This window comes from Rhineura floridana, chromosome 6, assembly GCF_030035675.1.
Source record: "Rhineura floridana isolate rRhiFlo1 chromosome 6, rRhiFlo1.hap2, whole genome shotgun sequence".
Taxonomy (NCBI): domain Eukaryota; kingdom Metazoa; phylum Chordata; class Lepidosauria; order Squamata; family Rhineuridae; genus Rhineura; species Rhineura floridana.
The window spans coordinates 124307056-124323502 of NC_084485.1; the positions used below are offsets into that span (position 1 = coordinate 124307056).

General features: G+C 40.5%; 1 protein-coding gene across 8 annotated transcripts in view; it reads left to right on the forward strand.

The window, feature by feature from the left end:
* Positions 1-16447, forward strand: part of DPYD (dihydropyrimidine dehydrogenase) — an 829935-nt gene that overhangs the window by 278516 nt on the left and 534972 nt on the right. For all 8 annotated transcript variants that reach the window (XM_061633715.1, XM_061633709.1, XM_061633711.1 and 5 more), the window contains 2 exons: positions 2497-2578; positions 5450-5537. In XM_061633715.1, the coding sequence (XP_061489699.1) occupies positions 2497-2578; positions 5450-5537 (170 nt within the window). The remainder of the gene's footprint in view (positions 1-2496; positions 2579-5449; positions 5538-16447) is intronic.

The window sequence follows — 16447 nt, forward strand, 5'->3', positions numbered from 1 at the left end:
GGCAGTCCATTTCCATTTTCAGTGGTGGCAGTCAGAGAAAAATAAATGTATCCACTTGGTGGCTGCAGTGAAATTGGGCTTCAGGACTGGACATGGAACTGAAACAGCCTTGGTCGCTCTGGTGGATGATATGAGGAGGGCGTTGGATAGGGGAGAATATACCTTCCTCGTCCTCCTGGACCTCTCAGCGGCTTTCGATACCGTTGACCACGGTATCTTGTTAAACCGCCTAGAGGGATTGGGAGTGGGAGGCACTGTTTTACAGTGGTTCCATTCCTATCTCTCAGGCAGATACCAACGGGTGGCATTGGGGGATGAGGTTTCGGACCCTTGGCCTCTTAATTGTGGAGTGCCACAGGGTTCTATCCTCTCCCCCATGCTTTTTAACATCTATGTGAAGTCGCTGGGAGCCATCATCAGGAGTTTTGGGCTGCAGTGCCATCAATATGCAGATGACACTCAGCTTTATCTCTCCTTTAAATCCTCACCAGAGTTGGCTGTGCAGACCATGTCCAAGTGCCTGGAGTCCGTGAGTGGATGGATGGGCGAGAACAGGCTGAAACTGAACCCCGATAAGACCGAGGTGTTGCTAGTGGGTGACAAAAGAAGGCTGGGAGACATCGACTTGGGACTTAATGGTGTGAAATTACCCCTGAAGGACCAGGTCCGCAGCCTGGGGGTCATTCTTGACTCCCAGCTGTCCATGGAGGCTCAAGTTTCGGCAGTGAGCTGGGCGGCTTGGTATCAATTACATCTGATACAGAGGCTGCGACCCTACCTTCCTGTACATCTGCTCCCACAGGTGATACATGCCCTGTTCTCCTCTCGTCTGGACTACTGTAATGCGCTCTATGTGGGGTTACCCTTGAAAACGGTTCGGAAACTGCAGCTGGTACAAAATGCGGCGGCACGCTTAATTAAGCATAGCCGTCGCCGGGATCATATCACCCCAGTGTTAGTAGACCTACACTGGCTACCAGTGGTTTACCGAGCCCAGTTCAAGGTGTTGGTTTTGACCTTTAAAACCCTATACGGTTTCGGCCCAGTTTATCTGAAGGACCGCCTCCAGTATCACCAAGTAGGCCGCCTCACAAGATCAGCCACACAGGACCTCCTCTCGGTCCCGCCAGTCAAAACAGCTAGGCTGGTGTGGACCAGGGAGAGGGCGTTCTCGGTTGTGGCCCCCACCCTCTGGAACTCTCTCCCTTATGATCTTCGTCATGCCTCCTCCCTGATGGGTTTCCGCCAAGCTTTAAAGACCTGGCTATTCAGGCAGGCCTACAAGAATTTTGGGGTAGATTAGCTTTTTGATATATTATTGATGGTTGATGTTAGAGTAATTGATTATTGTGTTTTTATATTGTATATTGCATTTTATTGTATGTTGTATCTTATTTTATATTGTGTAAGTCGCCTAGAGCGTCCGTCAATTCGGACAGATAGGCGACTAACAAATAAAATTTATTATTATTATTATAAATTAAGAGGAAGGAAGGGTTGGTTTGGCTGGTTGGTTTGCCTTCCTTACATCTCTTGGTGCAGGCTGCAGCCTGTGTCATCACAATATCCTTAAATGTAAATGTACTGCCTTCAAGTCGATTCCGACTTATGGCGACCCTATGAAATATGTGTAAGCAAACAAAGTCAAGCTGAAAAGAAGAAAAAGAGAAATACTTCATTAAAAAAAATGCTGAAAGTAGGAGAGAAGGTAAATGGGTAGACAAAGAAGAGTTCGCAGTCTTTATCCCAGGTTGCGTGGGACTGCTATAACAAATACTACTTAGCAAGTGAATTGAAAAAGCCTAGCTAGAAAATGCTATCTGTCCAGTTTCTCTTAGGCAGTAGGAACATTTTGGTAAACACATGTCCTATCCTTACACAGCGAGAGCCAGTGTGGTGTAGTGGTTAAGGTGTTGAACTGTGACCTGGGAGACCAGGGTTTGAATCCCCACATGGCCATAAAGCTCACTGGGTGTCCTTGGGCCAGTCACTGCCTCTCAGCCTCAAAGGGAGGCAATGGTAAACCCCCTCTGAACACCACTTACCATGAAAACCCTATTCATAGGGTTGCCATAAGTTGGAATTGACTTGAAGGCAGTCCATTTCCATTTTATCCTTACACATGCAAGCATATGTCATCTCCTTAGAATATTTTCAGTTTAAACAGGCAGATTTAGGTAAAAAATGAATATAGACATAGTTTGCCTACATTGTATTAATTTTTTTTATTTTAAGGTTTTTGGAACATACCTTATGATTTTTTAAAAAACGTTTTTTACATGGGTTTTTCTTGAGTTTACACCATAGGAGCTAAAGTGGGTATCTGCTGTGTGGTCATTAGATTAACCATACCCTTGCAATTTTTAAGATGTGCTTTACTACTTTCCATTTAGAGGCTTTAAGTTTGCCCTGAAATGTGTAATATTCCAGGATGCCCTCTATTTGTAAAACAGCTGGGGAACGTTTCATCAGCTCTGTTTTATTTGTTCTCTCTAGTACATCTGAAATCCCCCAGTTCCGGCTGCCGTATGATGTAGTACATTTTGAAACGGAGCTTATGAAAGACCTCGGAGTGAAGGTAATGAAAAATATAAACTGCCTTGGTATAGCTCACAGAAAAAGGAGCCACGCTCTGCCAAAGATTAACAGCAAAATGTCATGCACATTAGTAAAGAACAATTAAAAGCTACACCAGGCTGAGGGAGGAAGATGCTTTCTCTTGCTCAGGGCATTTGTCTGTCTGCTGTCTGAATGCCACTAGTTTGGAAAAGGGCAATCAATAGTTCTCATCTGGCTTGCCTGCATGTGATTAATTGTCTGTAAGAAACAAATACCTAAATTGCTTTAGGGGGTTCAGTGTAGCTATTGGAAGGATTTGATTTCTTTAATCATGTTGTGGTGTTGCTGTTTTTCCCCCTTCCTCCTTTTATGCAAGTTAAATATTAGTTAAAAAACATTAATCCATGACACTTTGCATTTTCTTATATCGCATACAAATATCATCTCATGGGGAAGACCTGTTTTGCACAGTAACTAAGTGGAGCATTAATAATACATTTTTTTATTCCTTGGAAAGTGTCAGCTTTGTGTGTTTGTGATTTTTTAAAAAAGATTTTTGTGTAGTCATAGTGGCTGGCTGTTGTCCATGTGTGATAGTTTGCATTGAGTTAATCTCATGGTAATAAAGCTATTAAACAGCAAAGTATATGTTGATGCAATTTTAAGATGCATTTCCAATGCCTTTCAGTTTTTCTGGACTATCCTGGCCCTTAATGAGTATGATGGAGAGATCTTTTTCAATTCTTTGCATCTCCGCTACACTAGTTTTTTCATCTGTAAAATCAGAGTAATGGCAGTGTTGTCAGATAAAGAATGCAATATTGTCTTGAGCACTGGATGTTATTTATGTATATAATTCCTTTTCTAAGAATAATTTGAGTTTTTAAAAGTTACAGACTAAAGGATACTAATCCCCCCTCAGTATATATCTAATCCATTGTACAATAAAGAAGAATAATTTATACTTTGTACCCAGTGGATACAAAGTATCTGTTTGAGGAGGATTGCAACTGTGCTTTATTATATTATTTCATAATTATGAGTTACATGCCTTTTAGAGTTGTTTTTGCACATATACTCAACTCCGAATTAATTAAACCCCAGGATCTTTAATATACATCTTTAGCTTCCATATTAGCAAAGATTTTGCATTTACTTCAGTGCTACAGACAGCTTGACATGCGCAGCGCAAGTGTGCATGTGGTACTGTCTCCCAGGGTGGAAGTAAATAATGTCATTCTTCAGGTGGGAAGTCCAGGTTCCTAGAATTTCAGTCTGCAATAGGTGTCAGTAATAACAGTACTAGTAAATTGCATGTTGTTCTCTCAAAAACAAACATATGCAAAACAAAACATCCCGCACCTTTTCATAAGACCCCTGATGGATCAGACTAAAGGCGTATTTAGTCCAGTATCCTGTTTTGCTCAGTGGCCAACCAAGAACCTATGGGGAGTCCACAAGCAGGCCGTGAGGGCAGTAACCTTCTCCTATCTGAAATTCTGTTTCTGGAGGTAGCATGTAGTTCTTATGAAAAGTAGCAGTTAGCCTCATCCTTCATGGATTTGTCTAACCCACTTTTAAAGATATCTAAATGGGTGGCCATTACTGCATTTTGCATAGCAAATTCCATAGTTTATCTATGCGCTAATTAATACATTTCATTTATTTTATTATTTATTTCTTATTTGATTTATATCCCGCTCTTCCTCCCAGCAGATGTGCTTTCATCTCAGTCCTAAAGCCCACCGCAGTGTTCACCTTAACTTTAGGTCCTTTCTGACTATGCTTCAGGGAACAACCTCAGACTTTGCTGTAGGGAACCACAATAGTAGGAATATATGAAGCTGCCTTATATCAGATCATTGGTCCATCTAGCTCAGTGTTGTCTACACTGACTGGCAGCAGCTCTCAGGATTTCAGATAGGATTCTCTCCTAGTCCTACTTGGAGATGCCGGGGATTGAACCTGGGACCTTCTGCATGCAAAGCAGATGCTCTGCCATTGAGCTACGGTCCTTCCCCAATGGACCTGAGTACAAGTTGCATGTAATTTAGAAATGGATACACAGAAGAGGAATAAGTATAAGGACAGTGAAGCAAAGTTCTGTGAGACTCCATACTCTGATGACTGGCACTTCTTTGATTCTTAAGATGTTTTGCAATCACCCAAACATTTCCAAGCTTTTCACTACAGTCATGAAGATTAGTGACAAAAAGAAAGAAAAAGTTATGGTCTAACTCTAAAATGAAGTAGGGAGACAGTTAATGCAGGTTGTTTATAATATTGCCCATCAGCAATTCTTCTAGGATTGTTTATGAAAATACGGTAAAATGCAAAAATAAAAATAAAAAAATAATTAAATTATGGCATGTTACAGTAGTACATTAAAAAGCCTGGGACTTTTTTTAAAAAAAAATTGCTTGGTGCTGAAAATATAGTAATGTTGGCACCATGCAACCTTTTGGAGGGATTTCATAAATGGGAGCACTGTAGTTGCCACCCACCTAACCTTAGAGAGCAGGGGCATCTTCAGAAGGGCTTCCAAAGATGGACAGGTTAATACAGGAATAAATGCATTCGTCAGGCATCCCAAGCCATGTAGTGTGTTAAAGGTAAGCACCAATGCTTTGAATTGCATTTGGAGATGGACTGGTAACCAGTGAAGTTCTTTAAGCAGTTCCTACAATGTGTTCTCTGGCCAATCTGGCCCATATTTGAATCTAGGGTCAATCTCATTTATATATATATATAAAAAATCTATTTTGGCCTTTAAGTGGAATTTTATTTTTCTTAAAACGATCAATTGAATGACCAGGACAAAGCCTCTGAATGTCTTGAGTTTAAAAGTGACGGTTAAAGTGATGATGAGCTTCCTAATATTATCTTTCAGATAATTTGTGGCAGAGGGCTTTCTGTAGAAGGACTGACACTCAGTGCCTTGAAGGAAGATGATTACAAAGCAATCTTTATTGGAATTGGTAGGAATTCATCATTCTTTTTCTGCACTTGGTTTTACTGGAAGTATTGTATGTATGATTAATGCTGTAATAAACGGGTCGTGTTTCCGTGTCTCAGCAAGAGACCTTTAAACAGTAGCGGTGCACAACTGATACTGTTGGAGTGTGAGGGGTTTCCAACCATCTTCTAACTAGTTTTAATGTGACCTTATCTGGAATTGACCACTTTTCCCAATATATAATTATACCTATTACCTACATGAAATATTTCTCTGGGTCTGTGGAACTATGAACAGTGTTGGATTTGGCAATAGCTGCTGTGCTATATTAGGAACGGAGTTAATAAAACCTGAATCAATATGTTCTAGTACAATTATCACATTCCTAAGGAGCACTTTATTTAATAGATGTCACTAATTTAGTGAAGATCTCAATATGATCATTAAGTAACAAAATCCTTAGGGGACTTATTTATGCTAAATTAATGTCAGCAGATTGCAGGATCAACATTATCTTTAAACACATAAACACACACACAGAGTAACATGCTGCTTTTTTTCTTGAGCCCTTTCCCTAAATGTTTACAGGGACTGTAGTATATACATAATTATTTACCAAATTAATTATAACACCTACGGAAAATACATTATCTTTCTTTTGTGGTCTACTAGCTTAGTTTAACGGCATGTCTGCCCATGTGTTTTTCAAGCTTGCAGTTCAAAACTTTAGTTTAGTCCATGAATATAGCAAGTAGGGCTGAAACATTTGGTCAACTAATCACTTGGTTTTCAGTAAGCTAAAAAGTATTTGAGCAGCGGAGTTGTTTTTCTTTTTTTAAAATGGGTGGAATCCAATTGTGGCATCCTTGCACTCATGGGAAGGCTTTTGATCCAAAGGCTATCTCACCTTATGGGGGAAAAAGGAGAAGCATTTTTTGCAAATTTTCCCTGTGGTCCCCATCCCTCTTGAACATTGTGTCCAGGAACTTGAGACACCCTGGTAGTGGAAGGTGATTTGGGGGGCTTCAGGGGCAAGGGTGAATCTTCAAAAACATGCCTCCCCTCCTCTTCTATTAGTGGAGGCGTCTGCTAGATCAAAAGCTCTTCCATGAATGCAAAGGCACCAGTTGGATTCCACCCATTCTACTTAATATATGTACATGTGGATTACAAGCATTATCTGAAAGACACAATTTCCATTCACTCATACACAGGAATAATGCTACTTCTAAGATAATGCTAGCTTCAACACTTGCATGCATCATCTAAAAACAAAGTATGCTGCTTGCTTTAGAAATACTATTTTTATCCATATGCTAATTCTATGCAAATTTGGTGAATTGATTAATCAGCTAGAACACATTGGATATATCAGAGATTTTGATTGAGTGATAGCCCTAGATGGAAGCAATTTCCCTCTGTGCAAAAGGTATGCTATTTCATGGGGATACAATATGTCGCTCCATTGTATCCCCTTTGTTGTCTGGAAATTTCATGCACTTGGTATGAAGACAGAGCAGGATGAGTGCATTTGAACCTTCCAAAAGCATCTCGATAAAGCATCATTCATTGAGAGCATAGAACAGTGATTCTCAAACAGTGCGCCCAGGCACACTGGTGCGCCCCAAGAGGTGGCTAGGTGTGCCTCAAATGTTATGAAAGTATATTTTAAAAATGAGAAGAAACCCATTTGTATAGGGTAAGTAATAGTTTTCTATAGTTTAAGTTATTTTTATTCATAGTTTAAAATATATTAATATATTTTTAATTTTGTACACGAAGTGCGCCAGAAAATTTTTGTGTTTTACAGTGCGCCGCGAACCAAAAAATCTTGAGAACCACTGGCATAGAAAGAAAGATAGAGCCTCTGCCAATATTACTGACTTACATCTCTATGCACAGTGGAATTTGAAATTATCCTCTGGTTCTCTCACTTCCTCTCTTCACCATACATAGGAAGTAATGCCCAGACCAAGAGATCCCATGGTTATCTTTCCCCTGGATGTTGTGCCCATCGTCAGATAGCCATGGGATCTCCCAGTATGGATACCTTCTACATGCAGCATGGAGTTTGGGGAGGAGTGGAAAGGAAGCATAGCAATGTTGAAGTTCTGATCTACCCAGGTGTAGAGGTATATCGGGAACAACATATGTTATATATCCACTAATAGGCAAAAAACCTTGCGGTTTAAGAACGTACCTATAGCCCACAAATATTTCTATCAAACTTTAAAAAGCAGGGAAATTGGGCAGCTATAGTGGATGCACCAGGGAAGCAGGAGACCAGACCTCCTCTCTGAGATATTGTACTGCCCTACAAATTTGTCAAAATGCAAACACAATTTGGGTTGATCTTTCACAGTCCAATCCACTTCCTGTGTAGCTTGGAATAAATTGGTAACATGTTCCTCTGAGCATATGGTAAGTGGTGGCAACACCTGCCATCTCCAAACATGGAGAATTACACTTTTGTATGTTTGTTGGTGTTCTTCTTACTTTGCTTCTTTCCTGTGTTACTACTGTTTCTACAGAGAATCTAACCTAGAAAATTATATTTCTTTCATTATTTATCCTAGAAAGATCTGTATTTGAATGATTTGCAACAGTTGATGCCATTCTAATGAAACTTTTTTTACTATCTTGCTTCATTATAATAATATGTCTGGCATTTAAATGAAGGCTTTCTTAGTGAAACACGTGTTTATCTGCTGCAGAATGTGAACATACAACCAAATCCCTCCCCAACATACTCTAGGCAAATTGTGTATGCACAGCCAAGAGTGGTATGAGACTTAATGCTCTTTATTGATCTAGACGTTGCCTAAGTGAACATAATAAGAAACAAGTTGCCCAACTGTTCTTTTTTTCCTGTTATTGATTACAAGAGTGGTAATTCTTAGTACAGCAACAACTGTTGTTCTCCATCTGGGTATTCAGCATAATAAGCTTTGCAGGTTTGTTCTCTCATGTGATTATACTACAGACCATTGTGATTTATATAATCCTAAATCCTCTCATTGTTTGAGACCTTCCACGCATAGGAATTTCCATGGGGTCATATTTCTTGATAATTGTACATGAGGCAATGTGCCAGGTTACCATCCCTCTTGATTTAATCCATCTAACAAACCATGTACCCTTCATTCTTCATCTCACCCTTTGCTTGGGGAAAAAATAAAAATCCCAGAAGTTAGGTGGGAATACATAAAGAGCTTTGGTTGTCTCTGTTACTGAGAGCTAGGCTAAACCATCAGCAATCTTTCTTACGTTTTGAGATTACTCAGCTAGGTACAGTTGGGATTTCGTTAGGTGTAGAGTCAAGAAACAATGTCTGTAAGGGAAAGAGGGAAATCAAGAGCTCCTTTCCGTTTGACCTACTCTGTTAATACTGATCTCATAGTGGAATATACCTAGGAAGTTGCCATTACACTCAGTCAAACCACTGAACTACCTAGCCTATTATTGTCTTCTCTGACTGACAGCAATTCTCCAGGGATATTCAGGCAGATGTTCTTTTCCCAGCTCTGCTACCCAAGATCCCTTTTAACTGGAAATGCCAGGGATTGATGTAGAGCCTTCTGCGTGCAAAACATGTGGCTCATCTCTGAGCTTGCTGCTATTCTCACTCATTCCATGATCCGAGCCAGGATTCAAGACTGCCCTGAGTAGCTGCCATTCTATAACATTTACAGAGTAGTAGCTGTAGTGCGAGAACAATGGATTCACTTGCCTGTATGTTTTATATTATGAACTGAGAAATTCCCCAGTTCTAATTCTCACAGCATCTCTTATTTTGAAGGCCCTCCTTACCCCTCACTGGGAATGAATGAATGAGGATTTCTGTCCAGTTCTTCCCACTCAGTATGAAAGTGCATAATAGACAAGCACCTGCAGCAGAAAAATATACATACCCATTTTTTTAAACCCTGCTGGTGTAAGTCCAGAATTAATGCTATCTCATAGTGGCTCAACTTCCACAAAGCCAGGAAATTGGAAACTAAGACAGATGCCTTAACAGATGTGCTAAGTGATCAGTAATGATACTGTACAGTGTCAGAAATTATTCTTGCTTACAACTCATGCTCCATGCACCTCCAGCTTTCTGTAGTATTTTGAGATCCAAATCCAGACAGGAAGTAGGGAGTGCCTGGGGCTAGCAATGATGCCCCATGTTGTCCTGGTCCTCTATTGCATTATGAAGCATCTGAGACTTACTATATTACTAGAGGAATCCTCCTGTGATTTCACCCATACCTGTGAATCCTCACAGCTACAATCCTGACCCCAGTGTCACCATTGCTTACCTGGATGGGGCTGGAGTGGGATGGCATGAAAGTTGGGCTGCTCAGTTGCAGTAGTAGGATAGATGGTTTGGCTGGCAGTAGTCCTGCCAGTGCACCTGGATAGCCCCACCCTCACCCCACCCTGCCCCAGTCCCATCCAGGTAAGCAGCAGCCACACTGGGGTCAGGGGGCAGCTACATATTCTGGTAACCTACTCCCTCTCCCCCCCTCCCATTTGTTAAAACAACATAAGAAGAACCCTTCATGATTAGACCAAAAGCCTGTCCAGTCTAGTCTGGCATTGTGAAGCCCACAAGCAGGATATGAGGGCAGCAACCCTCTCTTGCTGTTATGCCACAGCAACTGGTGTCCAAAGGCATTGTGTGCCTGCCCGTGGTGGTAATCTCATGACTAGTAGCCATTGCCATTCTTCCATCAACAAATTTGTCTAATTCCCCCTTTAAAGCTATCAAAGTTGGTGGCCATTACCACCAACTATTATCACATCCTGTGACAGATAAAGCTATAGCTTTATTTCAACATTATTGGGATAAAGGACAAAGATCCAAAGGATTAATCTGCCCTCTGCATGACACAGGAATGAGTATTGCCCAGCCTACTTTATATCAATACTGCAAAGCCAGGGATGGACAAATCTATCAATTTCAGTTGCTTGGAGTTCCTTCAATTCCTCATTTTTCCAATCTTAATTTAGTTCACCACATTTCCACATCAGTTTCTGCTCTTTTTTTAAAAAAAGGTCCTCATCAAACTTCAACAGCATTTTAGTGTGCATTTCTCCTAATGCACACATTATTAAATACACACACTATTAAAATGTATTTTTGTGTCCTTTGAAATTTACCCAAATTTTGAGATGCAGTTCTCCAACTGAAAAATACATGTAAAATATGTATAGTAGGGGAAAGTGTGCATAAAAATTAATTTGTTAGTGAAAATACAGATTTTTTGCACACATTCCCCTAGTATACACATTTTTGTAACACATTTTTTCAATTGGAGAACCTGCATCTCAAAATGTGAAGGAAGTACACATTTCAAAGAATGGCTGTATTTCCTTTCACGTACTCTTTCCAGAAGTGTGACTCAGGTGGGTTTGCATAAAATGTGACCCTCCCCAAATTTCTCCCCCATCCCTATGCAAAACAAAGGCAGCTCTGGATGTTAACACTTCGAAATCAATCTAAAGCAATCCATGCAGGAAGAAGTTAATACAGTTTATTTAAATTCAGTTACCTGCAGATCGGAGGAGTGAAATCAAGAGAGCAATTCATCTTGGGATAATGCCGTCAGAAATGTGACCCTGTAAAGAGACGATTAACTTGTTATTTTTTTATTTTTATTTTTTTGTTCTGTAGAACTAGCATGGGTACAAAAGATTTTTGGTTAGGGGTTTTATCAGAGCTGCATTTCTACAGTAGTTGACTACTGCAAAAGGCCACAGAGGAGACAGTTTGGAGCAGAGCTGGAAAGATGCTAAAGGCAATAAAAAGGAAGCTAGGCTGATGAATATTCTAGCTGAGTTTCAGGAGCTCCTTTTGCCTAGAAAAGTGCTGGAATGCTCAAGTTATTCACAGCTTAAGTCTTTGGAAAAACACCACATTTGCAGGGGGTGAATACAGTTATCTGGTAGCTTTTTGCAACTCTAAAGTGTGAGATGCTTTCACTGGGGTTTGTCTGGGTTCCTGGGAGTATCAGTTCTTCCCTCTGTGCTGTGATGTTGCTATAGCACCTGTTACTCCATTCCTATCTGCCTAGAGGTTTTGTGTAGCAGTGAATCCCATTGTGTCCTAGGTAGCACTTTTTTATGAATGTACAGAACACATTCTCTCCTTTCCCTCCTGCTTCAATGCTATATACTTTTCCAGATCTGAAGGTTATAGAACTATATCGGAAAGCACAAATCAAATCATTCATCTAAAGATCCTCTGAGTAATTGCACTTGTTCGGTGCCAATTAACATACCGTTGGAAACAATAGGGTCATCAGATAATCTCATTGATCTTTACCAAATTGGACACCAACTGAGAAATTAAAAGTCTGAGCATTGGTGCACTTTATTTTATTTTAATTTTTAGTCACAAGACTGATTTATTCCCTTATCCCTAAAAAGTAAGTAATCACCTCATGCCAATTATTATCTTCTGATTAACTATGCAGTGCCACCTGGTGTGCAGATGGGAAGAATATTACATATCAAGGGCTCTGTTCACACCCACCCACATGCATTGAAAACCTATGTGACAAAAAGTGAACAGATGTTCATTTTGCTTGTGATGCAGAAAGAAATTGTGCCTCTTGCTCCTGATTAACAAACTAAATTTGGAGGATACTTTCTGCATATGGACATTTTTTTTTTGAGCAAAGGCCAGCAGAAGTATTTTTAGGAGTATGTACATACACGTGATTCCTCATGCCGATTTTGTTGTCTCATTATTGTTGTATGTTCCAGTCCCCACCCCCACCTCCCCACTGTGTTTCTCACCTCCCATAAGGAGAGTGGGAGGGCACTGTCATCTGAAGCATGTTTCACAATCTCTACACCCTTTTTCTGAAAAATAAATAAAATAAGATAAAGGAAGATAAAAGAGGAAAAGATGGCTACATTCCATAAGATGCACTATTTTAAATCTGTTTTATCACAAACGTCTCTGAGCGTTAATTGAGGAACATGCAGGATTGGGCCACTGTCTCTCTGTGTGTCTGTGTATGGACTCTTTCCATTGCCATCTTACCTTATTTTTCTGCCAAATCAATAGATTACATGAAAGCATTTTTAAAACAACAACAACAACTTTGTTTTGGCAGCATTTTATTTCTTGACATTCTCCCCACCTCAAGATTTAAATAAAATGGAAGCATGAAGAATCTGATTTGAAGTTTACATGTGCCTAGATGAGACTGTTAAAAGTTTCAGCAGCAAGACTTTGGACTGATTTGGACTTCACAGCAAGCCAGTCATCTGCAGGTGCCCTCCAGCAGAGGTGTAGTCATAGAGGGTCTTAGACCCCTTACTTTTTGCGGGAGCAGGGTCCCTGTGTCTCCAGCATCCTACAAGCCAATAAGCATGATAGAGTGTGTTAGCCACTGAGAAGAGTCTTCTAACACGTTCTTTGTTGCTGATTGGAGCCAATCAGAGTGAAAGGAGGTGAGTCAGCCACTGAGAAGACTCTTCTCAGTAGTAAACATTCTCCTCTGTAATGCTTATTAGCTCATAGGTATGTCTGTTGCTGTGGGAGAAGGCATTAACAAGGAATTCATTTTCAACCTTGCAGCAGAAAGGAGGATGTGTGTGGCTGTGGCTAACATGAAGGGACCCTGCACTTCTGAATTTGCCACTATGCTACTGCCCTCCAGATGTTTTGAACTACAAGTCCCATCATCCCTGCCCATTGGCCATGCTGGTTGGGGCTGATGGGAGTCGTGGTCCAAAACATCTGGAAAGCACCAGGTTGGGAAGAGGCTGCATTAAACCATAGTTTTGTGCTCTACATAGCACATTTGCCACTTCCCTTTACCCATGTGGCCAAGAGTAGGACCTCTGCAGTGTTACATTTCAGTTCCAAAGATTTTTGGCTTAGGGTGTTAAACACTAGTCAGAGACTATAGTTTTTTTAAAAAAAATGTAGTCGGTTTTTAAACAAACCAAAACATGAATTGTGAAGCTGGCTTGCTTAAAATTAACTAGAGGACAGGTAGGCTTTGCTTGGACTTCTTGTAGCTCATGCAAGCTCATGCAATGAGAAAGTGGATAGAGAAAAGTTCTTCTCCCTCTCTCATAATACTAGAACTCGTGGACATTCAAAGAAGCTGAATGTTGGAAGATTCAGGACAGACAAAAGGAAGTACTTCTTTACTCAGCGCATAGTTAAACTATGGAATTTGCTCCCACAAGATGCAGTAATGGCCACCAGCTTGGATGGTTTTAAAAGAAGATTAGACAAATTCATGGAGGACAGGGCTATCAATGGCTACTAGCCATGATGGGTGTGCTGTGCCACCCTAGTCAGAGGCAGCATGCTTCTGAAAACCAGTTGCCGGAAGCCTCAGGAGGGGAGAGTGTTCTTGCACTCGGGTCCTGCTTGCGGGCTTCCCCCAGGCACCTGGTTGGCCACTGTGAGAACAGGATGCTGGACTAGATGGGCCACTGGCCTGATCCAGCAGGCTCTTCTTATGTTCTTATGTTCTTAAGCTGTCAGGCTCTTTTAGAACCCTAAGCTTATCAGGGCAAGCATCTGAAAGGTCTGAACTGGAAGGAAAATCATTGGGCAGCAGAGATTGGGCAGTCTGTACTGCCTATGAACTGAGCATGCAACTGGACTTTTTTTGAGGCCAAGGGAAAAAAGGCAAAAACCCATGATCAAAGTAGGCAGAGGATACAGATGAAAGTTCTTGATTTGAAGTGTTTCAAATGATGACAATGGATCTGTCTGAATAGAAGACTGTGGCATCCAGTATTTATTAACATAGCTGTTGGGTATTCATTTATATTTGTGAAGCACATGCATGTACCCACAGAAAAGAAAAATGTCTTGAATTGGGAACAGACAATAGATCTTTTAAAGTAGCAAGTTCTTCTACAAATGGGACATCTTTGCAGAATGAATTACAATTTGTGTGACAAATCATGGGGATGTTTGCCCTTACTTAGGAGTTTCATTGCATAGAGAGATCAATGAAATCTCTTATCACACCTAGTATAAGAGAGAGTGCCATGATTTCATGGGCAGTAGAGACTGCTCAATCTCTGCTGCCCAGCGAGTTTTCTTCCAGTTCACAGCTTGCTCTGATGTTCATGCTAATGGGTTTAGGGTTCTAAAAGAGCCTGATAAATACTAGAGCCACCCACTGAGCAATACATAAAGCTGAAGTTCTAAAATACATGACTTTGTGTTCTTAAATAATTTGTATAAAAACACACATGAAGCAGCACAGAACATCGCAGCTATGCATTAACTATGGAAGCACAGTGATTACTCTCTTATGCTATATCTAAATGTTATAATAACTTAGCACCATGGGCATTCTCAACATCTGACTTGGGTTTAGCAAGAAAATCCCTATTTCATTTCATCATAGACAAAAAGGCCCAAACCGGTCCATTCAGGAATATTTCTGTAAATCAATTCATCTAAATCAATTAAAATCAGCATTGTAAAATCCTCCTATACCTGATGTCATTTCCCACTTCTTGTCTATCAGTGACTACTTCTGTTGGGGGCATGAAGTTCTCAGTGTAGTAATAAAAGGGCATAATGTTAAGTTTTAATGACACCTTGCAGTATGGGGCTGACTTTTTCAGCATTTGCTTTTTGAACAAGATCTCTGTTGCAAATGCCATTTTGCTTTGGGTAACTACTTGTTACTGTGTCACTGCTCTTGACCTGTGTGTGCACTGTGTTTTCTGTTTACTAAGGATTTGCTTGTGTACCTGTATTTTATTCTGTGCATCCTGAATTGAATAGGTAATGCCTCTGGGCTAAACTCGGGGCTGTACTTTGGGATGCACCCATAGCCAGTGCTTTCCACACTTGTTTTTACTTTTGCCCTTCACTGCCCCTGTGCTAATCTTCTGTATGGTCTCAGAGAAAGCATTTTCTCTTCCTAGGATTGTGAACATAACAAATCATTCGCAAAATATGAGGGACTATTCTGTGCAGACCAGCTGTGCCAAATCTTATATATCTGTAACAAAGAACAATAACTGAGTGATCCCCACCCCAAAAACATCAAGCACAACCAGTGTCAGATCTCAACATGTAGTGTGAATTATGCCCCCCTCCCTGTTACTGCATGCATATCAGTAGCAGAACCCATTACTCTGGATTGCTCATGTCTTGTGTATACATATGGTTCCCTCCTGGTCTGTTCTGTGGCTTCACTTTGCTCAACATTCCACTGTTCCTCTGATTTCACATGGAGAATACTTGAGATTAATTGCAGAATTTGTACGTACAAAGTGCATTGCATTGATACCACAGTGCAGAATATAATTTTAATGTTATTTTGCATTAGTGACCTGTAAGATAAAAGCGTGACAAGAAAAAAGAAGACAAAAAAGGGTAGCAAACTGCAGTCTGAACAAAGTCTGGAAACAATGATCGTGATCACTATCATTATTATTGTTATCGGAATGGCAGATTGCTAATGCATTTCCTAATGCAAATTGCTAATGCACTGGAAACAATATCAGGTAGAATGGAACCCCTAAATCTGGAGAGAAATTCAGATGGGGAGAATTTCATAAGCCTTCCTGGGACCTTTGAGATAGTAGGATCTTGGCCCTTCTGCCTCGGTTGGATCAACTATGACAAGCTCTACATTGTGATTCCTGCTCTTCAGTTTCCTTCTTTTAGCTTAAACCTCTGACCTCAAGACCATGAACTGGAGAACACACCCTGCAGGTGTAGATTAAGATACAGGTGCCCATAGTCCTAGCCTCACCTCAACAGAAATAAATGCAAGCTGGTGCAATGCCAAAAATCTCAATTCATATTGACCCTGTATAGGTTTAATGCTTCCAGACACTATTTTTGAAATGTTGTGCTACCTTATTCCATATGAGCCATGACACAATACAAAATTTAAACATTGAAACCAGAAATTCCTGTTCGTTTCCCCTTCATTT